The sequence below is a fragment of the Danio rerio genome, chromosome 8 (genome assembly GCF_049306965.1).
Source record: "Danio rerio strain Tuebingen ecotype United States chromosome 8, GRCz12tu, whole genome shotgun sequence".
NCBI lineage: Eukaryota > Metazoa > Chordata > Actinopteri > Cypriniformes > Danionidae > Danio > Danio rerio.
Window position 1 is genome coordinate 10,597,501 of NC_133183.1, and position 15,203 is coordinate 10,612,703.

A 15,203-nucleotide genomic window follows, 5' to 3' on the forward strand; every position below is an offset into this window, starting at 1 on the left:
AAACGGCTAATAATTTTTCTTCATTAGATTTTTTTTCTTGTGTGATGCATGCTTTTAGTGCTCATATTACTTGACAAACTTTTTTTTTAGAATAATAACGAGCTCTTAACAGTAGCAGACTAAAAACATTTTGCTGCTTGCTCAAACTACTCATTTACAATAAGCTAATTCAAAACAACTGTTGAGTTTCTTTGGGACAGCTTCATTGTTTTATGTTCAGTCTACTTAAATTTGTAAAATCAGTTGAATTGATTATGTTTGATAAATGTTTTCGATTATGTTTGTGTTGGGACAACATGAAGGAATTATGTGGAATCCTGCAGTTTTTAAAGTGTACTTTATTTTTTAGAAAACATGGTCTGTCTTTCCACTGTTATGCAGATGACACTCAAATTTACCTGCCTTTAAAACCGAGTTCAAGTGGACTGGAGACTCTTATCTCTTGCCTGTCGGATGTGAAAGCCTCGTTGTCTTTGAACTTTCTAGATTTGAATGAGAGTAACACTGAAATTGTGTGCGGCTCGTCAAATTCTTCTAGGACACCACCAGCAGATCTTAGTGAATTGGGTTTTTCTGTGAAGCCTTGTGTAAAAGATCTGGGTGTTGCCTTTGATGATGACTTAAAATTTTATAAACGAATTAACACAGTAGTCAAAATTTTCATTTTCGACTTTTAAAAACAGTCAAACCTATTTTATCTAGAAGAAATAATAAAATAATCACGCTTTTATTACTTCTAGCTTGGACTACTGTAATGCGCTATATTTTGGGATCAGTCAGACAACTCTATCCCGCCTACAGTTAGTTCAAAATGCTGCTGCAAGGCTTTTAACCAGTACCAAAAAATATGACCACATCACACAGTCTCACGCTCTTTGCACTGGTTGCCTGTGCACGATTGTGTCACTTTTAAAATTCTTCTCCTGGTTTTTAAATCTCTTAATGGCCTGGCTCCTTCCTACCTGTCAGACCATCAGCCTGGTCGGTCTCTTCGGTCATCTAACCAGAGACTATTATATATCCCAAGGTCGAGGCTGAAATGCAAGGAGGCCCGGATTATCTAATCTGGAGGACCAGGAGAATTCCCAGTGGGAAGGGGCCGGTATTTCTAGCTGCTTGCACTCTCAGTCACACTTTTTTTTATTTATTTATTTATTTGACCATCGCCTCACTCTATTCATTATTTTGCCGCCGCTCCGCTCTTCTTATTTATTGTCTCGCAGCCCTATGAGCAAAATGCAGCCTGCAGGGTAATGATGATAATGTATCTATCATTCCCGACACACAAACATAATTAGCGCCACTATGGTCCAGTGGTCAGCACGTTGCGTTACAACACCGCCGATCCGTGTTCTGACCTCACCTGAGTAATTATTTTTTTGTTAAGACATATAACACTGTAAGGTTGTTGAATATTTGATGTTCTAAAGCAGCTGTTTTCTTGAAAAAGACGCGATAGTGTAATTAGAAACTGAATTGGAAATGACCTTATTTTGATAAAGTCAGTCGTGAACTGAGGTGGGCCGGTCTAAGGCTTGAAACTTCAGGGCTGAAAAGGAGTCCCACTCCGGCCCTGAATGCAGGGGTGACCGGGCTTTCCCAGTAGCTGGTCCTACCTTGTGGAATGCTCTGCCCCTCTGTATTAGGTCTATATCATCTCTGTCTGTTTTTAAATCTAGGTTGAATACTTACCTTTTTGATTTGGCATTTTATCAGTCAGAATTGTTTGTTTCTATCTATAATAAGTATTAGACAGAATTGTTAGTTTTAGCTATAATTTGATACTTGTTCTTTGTGATTTGTACTGTTTAGCACATTGGTCAACCTTTGGTTGTGTATAATAGTGCTATATAAATAGAACTGACATTGACATTACTATCTCACATTGTGTCTTATTACCATATTTTGTCCAGCTTAATAGGTGGCCTTAACTAATATGTACTTACACTGAAATTAATCGTGTGTTACAATGTACTCATTGTGTAAATACATGTACCCCTGATTTAAGTACAAACAGCTATGTGAGAAAAAAAAGAAACCTAATTTTAGCACCAAAGTGAGACCATCGTTTTTTATTGTATGTTTAATGATGTTGCAAATGAAGAGAGCAACTTTTGAGACAATGACGACAAAAACTGCAAGCCATTTTTTCTTCATGGAGTTAGTTTATTGCCATTTGTTGCTTTGATTTTGGGCAGGTGGATCAGCACAAGATCACAGTGGTGGAGCACGAAGCCCTTCTTTACATGAGAGGGATCCTGTTAGATAGATGGACACTAACATACACGCTACAGTTACCTTAGCTCTACTACTGTTAGCTTTTAAAAATAGACAACCATGGTTACATCACAGTGTGTTACAAACCACAAGGATGAAAGACGTCAATGAGCTTATTACCAGGTCAACTGTGAAGTTTCAAGACAGTATCGTCACCCAAAGCTTTGACTGTCATTCGACCATCCTCTCCAGGGCTGATTGACTACTCAGAGCAGAGCTGCACGAATCTTTTTTCAATTTGGAGAATTTTCGCATTGTCATTACTAAATCACAATTCAGCTGTTCACACATATAAGATCACATCTATGTTTACACAAAAATAATGTACAAAAAAAAGAAAATGTTTGCAATTTTGAAAAGCTTCGCATACAGACAACTTTGTCAAAGTGATCCACATTCAAACGGGTCCATTAAAATGACTTAAAATGCCGTTTATGTATGCCAGGCCAGTAGGTGGCAATGTCTCAATTTTGTTACTATTATTATTATTATTATTATTATTATTATTATTATTTAGTTCTGGACGTTTATTTAAGCAAAGAAAGTTTTGAAAAGTTTAGCATAGAAACAACTTTGTCAAAGTGCTCGCCATTCAAACAGGTCCATTAAAGTGACATAATATGCTGTTTATGCAAGCCAGACCAGTAGGTGGCAATGTCTCACTGTTGTGACAATTTTTTACATTTTTATTTTAGTTCTGACCATTTGTTTAAGCAAAGAAAGGTTTTGAAAAGTTTCGCTAATGTGACAATTTCGTCAAAGTGCTCGCCATTTAAACAGGTCCATTAAAATAAAATAATAAGCTGTTTATGCATGCCAGGCCAGTAGGGGGCAATGTCTCGCTTTTTGTAACATTTTTCTTTGTTCTAGCCATTTATCTAAAGTAAAGTTTTGAAAAGTTTTGCATAGAGACAACTTCGTCAAAGTGATCCCCATTGAAACGGGTCCATTAAAATGGATGCTGATTATACATGACAGGCCAGTAGGTGGCATTGTCTCTATTTGTTTAAGCAATACATATTCAAGCAAGGCGACACGGTGGTGGAGTAGGTAGTGCTGTTGCCTTTACAGCAAAAAGGTCACTGGTTTGAGCCCCGGCTGGGTCAGTTGGCGTTTCTGTGTGGAGTTTGCATGTTCTTCTCCGCGTTCGTGTAGGTTTCCTCCAGGTGTTCCGGTTTCCCCCACAAGTCCAAAGACATGCGGTACAGGTGAATTGGGTAAGCTAAATTGTCTGTAGTGTATGAGTGTGATTTTGTGTGTATGGATGTTTCCCAGAGATGGGTTGCAGCTGGAAGGGCATCCACTGCGTAAAACATGCTGGATAAGCTGACGGTTCACTCCGCTGTGGCGACCCCAGATTAATAAAGGGACTAAGCCGAAAAGAAAATGAATAAATATTTACGCAATAAATAAAACTCCTTTGTTGCATAAATAAATGGTCAGAACTAAAACCAATGTTTTTGTTGAAAATGTTATGTAAACGTCTTGCTCAGTCTTTAGTCTATTTAACCATACCGTATGGTTATTTCTATCAAACAAAACAAAAAAATTAAATAAAAATCCAAATGTGCCAAGAAAAACATTTATAGTTTGAATATAAACACTCTATGGTAGTGATCAAAAAAGTCGAAAGTAATGAATTAGGTAACATAAAATATAATTGATTTTGTTTCACTAGTAGGTGGCAACACTGTATCTCACTATATCATATTCATTGAAGAGATCTGTGGTCACACTGCACTTTTCTCCTCATTGAATTCCATTTATATGCACATGAATGCCGCAGACCGGAATCGCAAGCTTGTGCGACAAGTTTTGCATTTAGATGCGCTGCAAAGTTCAAGCTTGGTGAACTCTGACCTGCGAAATCACATCACGTAACTGCGTGAGACTAATCGAAGCTCAAACATGACCTCTCCGGTCATAAATTTAAAATATGGAGCAATCGCTTACTTTTTAAATGTCTAATCATCTTGTTTAATCCCGCCCCTTTTTGCAGCGCCAAATGACAAAATTAAAATAAAATCTCAAACTCTGACTGTGGCATCATCCAGCAATGAAAACGGTCATGTTTTTATATGTGAGTGATTGAATCGTTCACTCAACCAATTAACAAAATAATATTAATAATTCAAATAAATTAAATGGTAAACTTGTACCATTTATCTTACTCTTTAGTAAGTTTGAATGTGATCTTTATGATTAATAAAAAACAAAATAAAAAAATCTGAAATTAAAAATCGGACTTTATCCAGAATCGTGCAGCTCTAACTCGAGGAGTATTTGGAATCATTAAACGAAAACATTGAGTTACTCTAACATCATTTCTGGAGCTGTGATTCTACTGTGCTATTCACCATTCCCTTTCACCAGTTCATGTTTCATTTAGCTCTAAATCTCAACAAACGGCAAACCTTCAGTGCAAAGATACTGTCGAGAACATTTGGCAGAGCACGAAAATAATGACACAAAACATTTTTCTTTTTTAGTTAACATGTACTTTCTTTTTTTTTCTCTAGATAAACATTTCTACATATAATCACTATTTGTTAACTGATCTACTGACCGACCCAGGCTCGAATTTGGATGAATTTAAAATACTTTTGTATGGAGTTTGGTTGGTGTATCTTAAATTGGACTAAACGGTTAGCGAGTAAGGCCTTTGGTAAACCAGTAGCTCTCAGTGTGAAGCGGTGAGGAGGTTTTATCTCGGTCCTCAGATTATCTGAAGGGCACTTATTATCATTCTCACTACAGACATTCAGAAAGGCATGTAAGGGAATGAATAAATGGCCGGGGGTTGATATTATTAAACCAAACAGATGGATGTTATTTTGAAACTATAGATGTAGGTGTATGAATCCAATTTAGATGACTTATTCAACAAAAACCCCAAATCGAGCCGCTTTCTGGGTGGTCGGTAGAAAATACTGGAGTTTTACACACACAAATCTAAAACATTTAACAACTGCAGCACTTGATATTTGAAATAAAAATCAATCTCATGTGCTATCTGTCTCTCGTGCCTCCGTTCAACTGCATTGCAGCGTTTCAGTAAGAATTCCCACTCCATGTTATCATCTTTATCAAAAGTACATACAGCATCAAACGTTTAAAATATAACACAGATATCAATATGTATTTATATTTATATGCATATAAGCAAAATAATAGCCTTCACAAAATAAATCTCTGATTTATTTTACAGTATGTAAATCACAACAAGAGAGAGAGAGAGAGAGGAAAAACAAAATGAAAACGCTTTCTAACACGATTAAAAAGTGCTAGCAGATTATTTTACAACAATGTGCAAATGTATTCTGAAGCCTTACATTATGTAGTCTAATTTGTACATTCTGATTACATCTATAATGTCACAATGGTTTAGTGTTGGAGTTGATTCCACAGGGCAGAATTTCCACAGTCCGCTACAGTTTAAAGTATTCAGTAATACAGTTGATCTTGGCTATTTGTCTATGGGTTCTCAACTTAAGACAAATAAAGGCAGAGTTTGGCAACTGTGTCTATAGTTCACCTACTGTCAAAGCAGAACAACAAAAATCAAGAGATTTACTGTTCTGCACTTGACATTGGCAAAAGAAAGAAAAAAACCCTGCAGGTTCTAAGTGGAAAAAGTGATTTTGCCATTTCATTCTTATATTCTCACCGTAACCTGCACTTGAAAAAAAATATTCATTATATTTACTAAATATTTTTAAGGTAAGTGTTTGCAAACAATTTATATGAGCTGAATTTAAACAAACAAATTCAGTTGAACGTATCTAAATTTAATTTGTTTGTTTAAAGGTGCAGTGTGTAAGTTTGACACCCAGTGGTTGAACTAGGTATTGCACACCTGGTTCATAACATGCAAGTGCAGGTTGCCAGATTGACGACATCAACAGAAGCAGTCCTGACTATTGCACCTAAAGGCTGATATGAATCATGTTTTAAATAAAAGCAACGGCATGCAATAGAAGACATATTCTTCATATTAAAAGGAGTTTTTGTCCTAACCGACACCTGAAATTTATGTTTTAGAAACGGCTTCTTTTTTTAAAGCTAAACAACAGAAAACACCTCAGGTGCACCTCATGTGGTTTATTCAGTGTTAAATGCCAATAATGTGAGTTTGAATGCCATTCGACGTAACATTTATTGTCATACCACAGAAAGCAGCAGCAGATAGTTCACCTCAAATCTTGAAAATAAAATAAACCGCTTGACATTGAACTTTAAGACTGTGATTCAGTGCAAACTAACACATCTCAGTGATTCAGCATCTACATTTAATAATGTTAAAGAGGTTTAATATGCTTTAATAAGATTTTAAACCTTACCATTTCGTTGGAGTGCAGTGAGTGCACTATTCTGTTCTTCTGCATGGCTGTATTTAAAATTCTATTGTGTTTCTTCTGGTGCAAACAGCCAAATTGTTTAACAATGTAATTCTTGTTACAATGTAACCTGCTCACCTAATGTTTACGTTTGTAATGTTTATATTATTTGCTAATTAATAACCACATCATGCAGAACTCTAAATCTGCATTTCATTTCAGAGTCTGCTACTGTCACGCATACTTTGAGAGCCTTTCTGAATGAATAAATGAAATAAACTGTTTTCCATCAAGGCAACACAGGGAGCTGAAATATAATTGGCTAAACTGGCACTGGGCGGGTTAAATGACCGTAACAAAGACCGTCGTTCCAGCATGTAACTCACATTTTCAAAGCAGAATATCTGACTTCAGCATTGTTTTTAGGATAAACAAAAATGGTCACTTTGCATGTTTCTTAAATATCTGCAAACATATTGTGTATTTGTATGCTTTAGAAGAGTCAGAAACTTACATACAGCACCTTAAAATTCAGCCCACATAAATTGTTTGCAACCACTTACCTTAAAAAAAACTGTAAATCAAATGAATATTTTTTTCAGTGTGCTTTCAAACAGATAAATGATAATGTTATAAGCTATAAGAATCTCTGTGAGTATTTGTTTCTCAAACTTTATTGCATTGATTTTGTAATCCTTTCTATTATCATTTAAATGAACTAGAAAACATCAGAACAATAGTTAATACTGGCACTCACAATGTAGAACAAACTAAAAGTGTAAACTTCTACTAAAGTCAGCATGAAACACTTAGAAAATGGCAGCATTAAAGTGAAAATCGCATAAGTTTCTGCATTAATATTACAATATAAATATGAGAGTGTATCTGCATAAAATATAAACCATTTAAGAAGTGGAAATATTGCTTAATTTTGTGCAAAATGCTTTTAGTGGTCAACGACTTGGGATTAATAATAAAATTAAGCAATATCAAATAAAAACAAGAACCAATAAACATATTGCTATAATACTAATGCACTGTAAAGTAAAGAGTAATACAAATCACTTTATTTACATCTTTATTTTCAAATGTTAACTATTCAAATTGAATAAGTTTCATATAAAGTTTCAAATTTAACTATTTTTAAATGATCAAACTGAAAATAATGATAACAAATAAATGATCACAGTGCAATTTGGACATTAACACTTAGCAATATCTCAATGGGGATTTTAAATCGACAAACAGTTAGTTCCATAAATATTTGGACGTAAACATAATTCTAACATTTTTGGCTCTACACACCAAATATGAAACAAACAATATGTGCTTTAACGTCAGACTGTCAGCTTTAACTTGGTATTTACATCCAAAATCAGGTGAACGCTGTAGGAATTACAACAGTTTGCATATGTGCCTCCTACTTGTTAGGGGTCCAAAATTAATTGGACAAATTGGCTTCTAAGCTGTTTCATGGCCAGGTGTGTGTTATTACCTCATTATCCCAATTAAAATGAGCAGATCAAAGGTCCAGAGTTCATTACTCTAGTAAGCTTTGGTCACACTGCACTTTTCTTCCTATAGACTTCCATTCATACACACGCGAATGCGTCAAACTGTAAACGCAAGCTCCTGCAACAAGTTTCGCAGTTGGCTGGATTGTAAAGTTCAAGCTTGGTAAACAGTGACCTCGTATCAGTTGACTGCGTGAGACCAATCAAGGATCAAAACATGACCTCTCTGGACAGAAATTTTAAATATGGACCAATCACTCGCTTTTTTTAATGTCTAATAATCTAGTTTAATCCCGCCCCTTTTTGCAGCGCCGTACTACAGAATTTCGCAAGCTTAAACTGTAGTGTGACCGCAGCTTTACTTTTGGACCCTTAACAAGGGGGAGGCACATATACAAACTGTTGTAATTCCTACACCGTTCACTTGATTTGGGTGTAAATACCTTCAAATGACAGCAGCTGACAGTCTGCAGTTAAAGTACTTCTTGTTCGTTTCATTTAAAATCGATTGTGTTGGTGTATATAGCCTAAAATGTTAGAATTGTGTCAATGTCCGAATATTTATGGACATGGAACTGTATATCAAGCAGTTTTGTTTTACAACCCATTAAATTCAGTCAAATAAGAAATTGATTGCACTGTGAAAAGTGAATGATTCCATGCTGACTTTAATAATTCAGTAATTAACAAAATGCAACCTTTGGTTCACAAGCAACTTGTCCATTCAATATCTTTTGCTCGAGTCTAATAAAATCTCTCCGGATGTTTCCAAATCAAGCACACAGTGAATTTGAGCTGAACAGGAAGATATTGATTAATGATTTTTTTTAATGGCAACCAAAACCATCTTCTGAACAGAGATGGCAAGCGACGCTTCATTTGGCACATATGCAGTCAAAACATGCACCAGGTAATGAAGTCAGATGAAGACACATCGAGCCAAAGCTATCTGGCAACATTTGGCAACTACATGTGGCCTTACCCATATTGAAATCTGCAAATATGTGCAAATTACATAGGTGACATACAGGTTAGATATATATATGCAACATATATTTCAAAATACAGCAAAAATGGATGTTTAAATATGTTTTTTTTTTGACTATTGGAAGTACATATATGTGTATATATGTTCAAACATATTAGATATAACTGCACATATATGAAATTATAGATCATTTATTTGAATATATATATATATATATATATATATATATATATATATATRTGTGTRTATATATATATATATATATATATATATATATATATATATATATATATATATATATATATATATATACATATATATATATATGTACATTTAGCATAAAATCGTACAGCTCTCACAGATATCTCTTTTAAATGTAATTTATTTTCTATAGGATGCTTTACAATAATATGTTTGTTAGGGGTGTCAAAATGAATTGTTTCTTCGGTGCACCACGATGCAGATGAGGACAATTCGGTATAGGTTCAGTAATACATCTTAACTGGTTACATACAGACGTCCTTTATCTCAAATGTGCTATGTTGCGTTAGTTTACTGTGGCGAGGGAGGCGAGCGTGAGCAACTAAAATGCTCCAATTACTTGAAAACTCAGTCCAGCAAACGCATACGCAGTGAATTGGGCAGTCTCACTTACACTGAGGGTACAGCAGAAGCCCCAATTTCACTGCTATGGACAAAACGGGGCCTATGAGACCAGTGTAGGTTCACACTCCTCTAATATTTGTGCATAAACATTAGATTAACCAGTACCAAAGCTTAACTGGAACTAATCTAACAAATAAGACTTATAAGATCATGGTTAAAAATGAGTACACTCGAATTAATATGCTGGGGAAACATATAATAAAGAGGAAAAACAATTATGTAATTTTGTAGTTTTAAGTGTTTTTGTAACAACTTATTTGAATTTAAATACATTCTCTTTCTATTCCTAATGATGTTATGTGACCAAACTCTTTTTAAAGCATAAAACTGGTTAATAAAACAGTTTTGTTTAAATGCACCCACAATTTTTGCCTATAATCACTGAGAAATGGATAAAAATGCTCATTTTCAAGGGGATCAACTTCATCTATGCTGAGCACTATATATAACGTCATTTTTGCAATACTTTGAAATAGAGGTCTGCATATAAATTTCGGAATAAATCGCGGGAGCGGTCGGTAACGGGTTTAATTTGGGACGGGAGTGGGGTGTCTAGCAATATCACTCCTGACTCTCAAGTGAGCACGCGTATGTATGTGTGTAAATGAAATAGCTTTGTTTAGCTTGTTTGGTGCTATGTGTGTGTGTGTGTGTGTATATGTGTGCGCACGCGCGACTGAGAGATGTGTGTGTGTGTGTGTGTGTTAGTGCGCGCGAATGATACAGAGACAGAGAGCTTTGCCTGTGTGTGTGCTTGGTGCTTATGTGTGTGTTAGTGCGTGCACGCGAATGAGAGAGAGAAAGAGCTTTGCCTGCTTGTGTGTGGTGTGTGTGTGTGTGTGCGCGCATGAGAGAGAGAGAGAGAGCTTTGCCTGTGTGTGTGCTTGGTGCTTATGTGTGTGTGTTTATACAGACAGCTTGGACAACAAGTGCTTAATATAAGCGGGAGCGGTCAGGTTCAGCCTAAAACCTGGCGGGTGCGGGTGGGAGCGGGATTCAAAATTTAGTCTCGCGCAGATCTCTACTTTGAAATATGTTGCATATATGACATATATATATATATATATATATATATATATATATATATATATATATATATATGTATATGTGTGTGTATATATATGTGTATGTATGTGTATGTATATATATATATATATATATATATATATATATATATATATATATATATATATATATATGTGTGTGTTTGTGTGTGTGTGTGTATGTGAAATCCAAATATAAGCCTCTACATTATATAGGTAATTTGCATATTGCCATATATTAGATTTCCATATGGGTATTAACATCTGCAAAGACACATTTAGCTAGATTGCTTGATCTATATCTATTTTTGCCATATTTTAGTTTAGATTTTGATGATAGCGTGATTATTAATCCACTCTTGTGAATGTCATTTATTTAACTCAAGGATGCATTTCCTCCCCTTATGAATGTGTCAGTGCAAAGAGACTCTTATGTTCAGGAAGGTGGCCTGTGGAAATTCTGCCGCTCTGTCAAATGATGTTTTAGGCTACGCTAAAATGTCCCCCTCCAAAGACATGCTGATTACACCCTGCAGGTTTTGATATCTGGAATATTTTTTTTTCCCTGTGTGTTTCTATACGCAGTTTGGACTGGTGGAAGTGGAAGAACACCTGGTACTGTGCAAGCTAGAGGATCTGTAGTATGAAACGGATGTAACCGTACATGTGCATCGGCTGATTTTAAGACTGTAAGATGATGCAGAATTCCATACAAAGAAATAAATACTGATGATCTCTTCAACCAGCTTGCCTTAGGAGGGCTGTTGGAGGATTTCCCTTTTCGTCTACATAACACTCTCGAAAATGATCACCTTGTTCTCCTCCATCCCAGGAGACAGAGAGGCCAGGCTTTTAATGTCAGTGTCGGGAGCCATGTATTCCAGGTGATGGGCTCCCCACACTGGTTTGGTCAGATTTTCCCAACGCTGAAAAACAAAAAAATATAACAGGTCAATATTCATTTTGTTTTAATGGATAAATTTTGACAGCTCACTTAGCTGTGATAGTTACAATTGATTATAAGTAAGCATGGCACGATAACCAGTTTCAAGGTTTACCATGATTAGGAAAAGTCAGGGTTTTAAAAACAGCTACTATTTTCTGCTATACCATTCCTAGAGTATACAGTTGAAGTCAGAATTATTAGCCCCCCTTTGATTTTCTTTTTTAAATATTTCCCAAATGATGTTTAACAGAGCAAGGAAATGTTGAAAGTATGTCTGATAGTATTTTTTCTTCTGGAGAAAGTCTTGTTTGCTTTATTTCGGCAAGAATAAAAGCAGTTTTTAATTTTTAAAAACCCATTTTAGGGTCAAAATTATTAGCTCTTTTAAGCTATATTTTTTCGATAGTCTACATAACAAATCATTATAACAAATCATTATACAATAACTTGACAAATTCCCCTAACCTGCCTAGCTAACCTAATTAACCTAGTTAAGCCTTTAAATATCACTTTGAGCTGTATAGAAGTGTCTTGAAAAATATCTAGTCAAATATTATTTACTGTCATTATGGCAAACATAAAAGTTATTACAAATGAGTCATTAAAACTATTATGTTTAGAAATGTGTTAAAAAAAACTTCTCTCCGTCAAACAGAAAATGGGGGTAAAAACTAAACAGAGGGGTTTAATAATTCTGACTTCAACTGTTCTCATTTAAAGTGGTAACAAGTGTTTCGACTTCCACATAATATTTTTGAGATTTTAATAAGCTGTTTACTTAGAAAAAAAAAAACTCTTAAAAATTCCTATAGTTAAGTTAGACTATTTTACTCCAAGTGTACAATCAAGCTCTGATTTATCTCTCAGTAACATTGCTTTTTTTGTTGTTGTTCATTTATTTATATATTTATTATTATTATTTATTTTTTGCATTGACTGATTGTGAAATCACAAGTGTAAAATTACAAAATAAAAACAAAATGTTATGTAGGAATGTTAAAAAAACTAACATGAATAGCATAATTGCAAGAATTGAATGTATAAATATATATCCACTACAGGTCAAAAGTTTGGGGTCAATTGTTTTATTTTTTTAGTGATTATTTTTATGTAATAATTTAAATAAAGTTATTCTGTTCATCAAAGCAGCATTTATTAAATGTAAAAAAAAGTTAAGTTACTCTTACCATTAATAATAATAATAATAATAATAATTATAATAATGATAACAATAATAATTAATATTAGAGTGATTTCTGAAAAATCATGTGACTCTGTTGCAAATTCATCTCTAAATTCATCTTTAAAATGACTAGAATAAATTATTAAATTAGATTAAAAACTACTTTTGAACAGTTATTTTATAGTGCAATAACATTTCACTATTTTGCTATTTGTACTGTAATTTTGCTGAAAAAGCGTTTGCACCCTTACAGATTTCTTTAATATTTAGCAGGATTTTTCCACTTCAAACAAGACCATCAAACAAATGTAAATATTAGTCAAAGATAACACAAGTAAACACATCATGCACATTTTGAATTAAGGTTTCTATTGTTAAACAATTTTGTCAATAAGTAGTAATAGTGTAAATAATTAGTCCCACAATAAGGTTTCATTATTTAATGTATTCACTAACATGAACAAATCATGAACAATACCGCATTTATTAATCATAGTTCAACATTTACTAATGCATTATTAACATTGAAATTCATGCTTGTTAACATTAATTAATGCACTGCGAGTTAACGAACTAACAATGAACAACTTTATTTTCACTTACTAACATTAACATGAACAAATACTGTAATAAATGTATTGTTCATTATTTGAAAATGCATTAACTACATTAAATAGTTGTAACCATTAACCTTATTGTAAAGCGTTACCAAATCATTTTTAAATAATTTAGTTTAATATTATTATTATTATTTTTAAATAAATTAATGATACTAAAATAACACTGACTGCTTTTAAAGGTTCAGGACACCCTGGAGAACTTTTTTTTATATATATTAACAGATGTGTGAGTTGAGCATCAGTTAAGACAATGTTAGCACCTGTCAGCTTTAATTGTGGGGAAAACTGGATAGTTTTCAGCTTTTGTCAGCTAATTTTAGCTTCCGGGTTTAGAATGATTTTTGGGGGCGGGATCAAAATCGGCGACGTAGCGAAGTACTGCAAGTGCAATGATGATGCGTCGGTTTCTCATTATTATTCAAAGCGGAGTTTTCTTATCCTATGAGAAGAGCCGGCTGCTTAATTATTCATTAGCACGTGCTTTCCGAAGGCAAGGCAGACGCAGACCTGCCAGACCAGTGCCAAGCTCAAGCTGTGAGACACAGACCCACGGCATGCAGTAGCCGTTTATGAAGGCTCGTATGTGTTTGTTTCCATGATCCACAGGGTTTGTTGCATGTTTGTCCCCGCGATCCTGTCAGGGCCGATCAAACAGCAAAGCTGTGTGTGTGATGCAAGCATTTTTGTCGGGAGAGCAGCACGAGAATTGGAGAATGGCGGATGTTGTCTTGTATCAGGAGTTCATTCACATTCAGACACATCGCCGTGCTGCTTTGTTTGCCTAAATCCTCCAGATTACCAGCAGGGCTAATGGTTAAAATAGGCAGGTCAGGAGACCTGCTGCACTGAGTCTGCATTTAGATCTATGATTCAGACCCGGGGATTGAGGGAGAAGTCCTCATTTATAGTGTGTACATGAACACTATTATCTTTATTATGATATAAATTGTGGTTGTCTGTATATGAAATTACGAATAACAAATGTAGCAGGACATTAAATTACTGTTTATTTCTTTGCATTTTAACTTTGAAAACTATAAACTCATGCGTCTCCTCACGGTTTGTCTCAGTTTGCGAGCTAACTGACAACAACAGTTGTTCGCTCCCCTTCTCCCCTGCTTGCCACGCCCACTCCTGCCCTATGCTCGCAGAGCTCCACGCCCATTAATCATGCATCTTTTGAAAAAATTCTGAAGTAGACTTTAACCGAAAGTGGGGGGTGTCATGGCCCTTTAAATATTACCATACATTTGCAGAAAATGGATTCCAGTCAAACATACTTTTATATTTGTATTACCTATAGGTTGTGATGCACTTCATTAGGTTGAATCAGAATGTAACATCATTTCACCCCCTTCTTTTTTTCACTGAATGTGTTAATACACATTCAATGAAAATGAAATCGTGCTGTACACTGAATATAGGACATCTCATCATATACCTCAGGTCACAATCTTTTTATAGATACAATCATAGTGTCGTAATATCATCCACACAATAGATAACATTTTCGTTTCTTTAAAAGTAACTATACACCTTAAGACACTTCAAAGCCACAATATTAATCTATGTGACTGATAGCCCTATTATTTTCCGTTTCCTCCAGCATCAAGCTCTAGTTTTTCCCAC

The 15,203-nt window shown here is 34.8% G+C and overlaps 1 protein-coding gene across 2 annotated transcripts in view; it reads right to left on the bottom strand.

The window, feature by feature from the left end:
- Positions 1-10,987: 10,987 nt before the first annotated feature.
- slc6a8 (solute carrier family 6 member 8) overlaps positions 10,988-15,203 on the bottom strand; it is a 67,986-nt gene continuing 63,770 nt past the window's right edge. The window contains exon 13 of one of the 2 annotated variants that reach the window (NM_001327868.1): positions 10,988-11,751. In NM_001327868.1, the coding sequence (NP_001314797.1) occupies positions 11,611-11,751 (141 nt within the window). In that variant the 3' untranslated portion in view covers positions 10,988-11,610. The remainder of the gene's footprint in view (positions 11,752-15,203) is intronic. The other variant, XR_012383790.1, reaches the window with a different exon arrangement.